Here is a 1,625-nt window from a genome sequence, read left to right on the forward strand (position 1 = left end):
GCTGTGGGGAGCGCTGAGGGCTCCAGGCTGGTGTGTCTGGGAGAAGGGGCTGAGGCCGAGCTCAGGGCTCTCTGCAGCTCCCTGGGGAGGGGACGGGGAGAGGGGGGTGCTGAGCTCTGCTCCCCGGGATCCAGGGACAGGACGCCTGGGAAGGGCTCAGAGCTGCGCTGGGGAGGTTCAGACTGGACGTGAGGAAGCTTTTCTTCACCCAGAGGTGGTCAAACCCTGGAACAGGCTTCCTGGAGAGGGGGCGGGAGCGCCGACGGCACGGCACGGTCCCACCGTGGGCCGTGCGGGACGGTGGGTCCGTGTGTTCAGCTCCTGCGGGTGAGTGGCCGTGCTGCGCTCCCGTTACAGGAACGTTCTTCTGAAGAACTCTCTGTGAAAAAGAATCTATCTTCTTTACCTGAAAATTTTCACGGAAGTGGTTTGCTGCTCTAGACTAAAATGACCAAACTGCTTAAAAATTTTTACAAGAGCTTATGGGGGAAAAAAAAGCTCTAGTAGTTTTTAAGCAGGAGGAATGGCTGTAAAATGACTGAACTCAAAGGACAACATCACTTGAAGCTTCTTGAAACAGAAGATCTTGTGCAAAGAGTTTAATTTCGAGTACCACATACATTTACTGTCACAGGTGACAGTAGTGTGACTCACAGATTTACAGGACTTTCTTCTTTCCTTGCACAGAAAGCCTGTGAACTTCCCAGCACTGGAACTGGCCAACCCTGTAGTAGTTAATGGATGGAAAGATTTCCATCCTGAAGAAGCAGTGCAGAGGCAAGGAGGGATGAATCACTGAAGGAGCCACAGATGACTACAGGCCATGAAGAAGTGAAAGGCTTAAATTCATACTCAACCTCGGGCTTGTAAGTAGTTTCACTGAAGTGAAGGTGGGTGAGTAGTAGAGGGATATCAAGTCCTGATGTGCTGATTGTCCCTGAGGAGAACAACAAAGACAGGGATGAAGTCATGTGGAACTGACACAGTTTATGTGATGATTTTGCTGTCTAGAGAACTGTGTCAGGAAGTAGGATACACACTTAACAGAGCTGACTGTAAGGAACTTGCCAGATCCTTCAGCTAACCCTGCACGGCTGGAACTGAACTATACCTCATGAAAAGTACCGTGGATGTGAATTAACATAATTGCCAGGCAAACCATCGAGTAGAATCACTTTTGAAGCCAATTGTGTATCCTACTGTATGAGCTAAATTGTTCCCTTGTTTAGTCTTGGTTTAGTGCATCCTCTTTTTCTGGTTCGTGTGATTCGTTCTTTTCTTTTGGTTATTAATTATGCATTCTTGTTTAATTTACAATAGTATTCTCAAGCCTCAATCACAGGTTTCACTGTGCAGCCTGCAGTACAGCTACAGACAACGTGTGCTCTGTGCTGAGTGACAGCAGATCACATACAATATTGCCATCCGTGGGAAATTCTAATTGTTCGTCGCAATTCAGGACAGGAAATTGAAAATTCAGGAAACACTCTGTTTTCAGAGAAAAAAACAAACCAAGAAAATATTGGTGTCTCCAAAGCTGCAGCAGGCCTGCTGGAAGGCCCCTGGCTGCCCTCGCCTCCCCAGGCTGGGCCTACCCTTGTGCTGGGCTCAGGCCTGGGCTGCGG

General features: G+C 48.7%; 1 protein-coding gene across 1 annotated transcript in view; it reads right to left on the reverse strand.

The window, feature by feature from the left end:
- Nucleotides 1-1,162, reverse strand: part of GRP (gastrin releasing peptide) — a 5,834-nt gene extending 4,672 nt beyond the window's left edge. The window contains exon 1 of the mRNA XM_026865868.1: nucleotides 1,126-1,162. Within this exon, the coding sequence (XP_026721669.1) occupies nucleotides 1,126-1,162 (37 nt within the window). The remainder of the gene's footprint in view (nucleotides 1-1,125) is intronic.
- Nucleotides 1,163-1,625: the final 463 nt, after the last annotated feature.

The sequence above is a fragment of the Athene cunicularia genome (assembly GCF_003259725.1).
Source record: "Athene cunicularia isolate RWA chromosome Z unlocalized genomic scaffold, athCun1 chrZ_part1, whole genome shotgun sequence".
Lineage (NCBI taxonomy): Eukaryota > Metazoa > Chordata > Aves > Strigiformes > Strigidae > Athene > Athene cunicularia.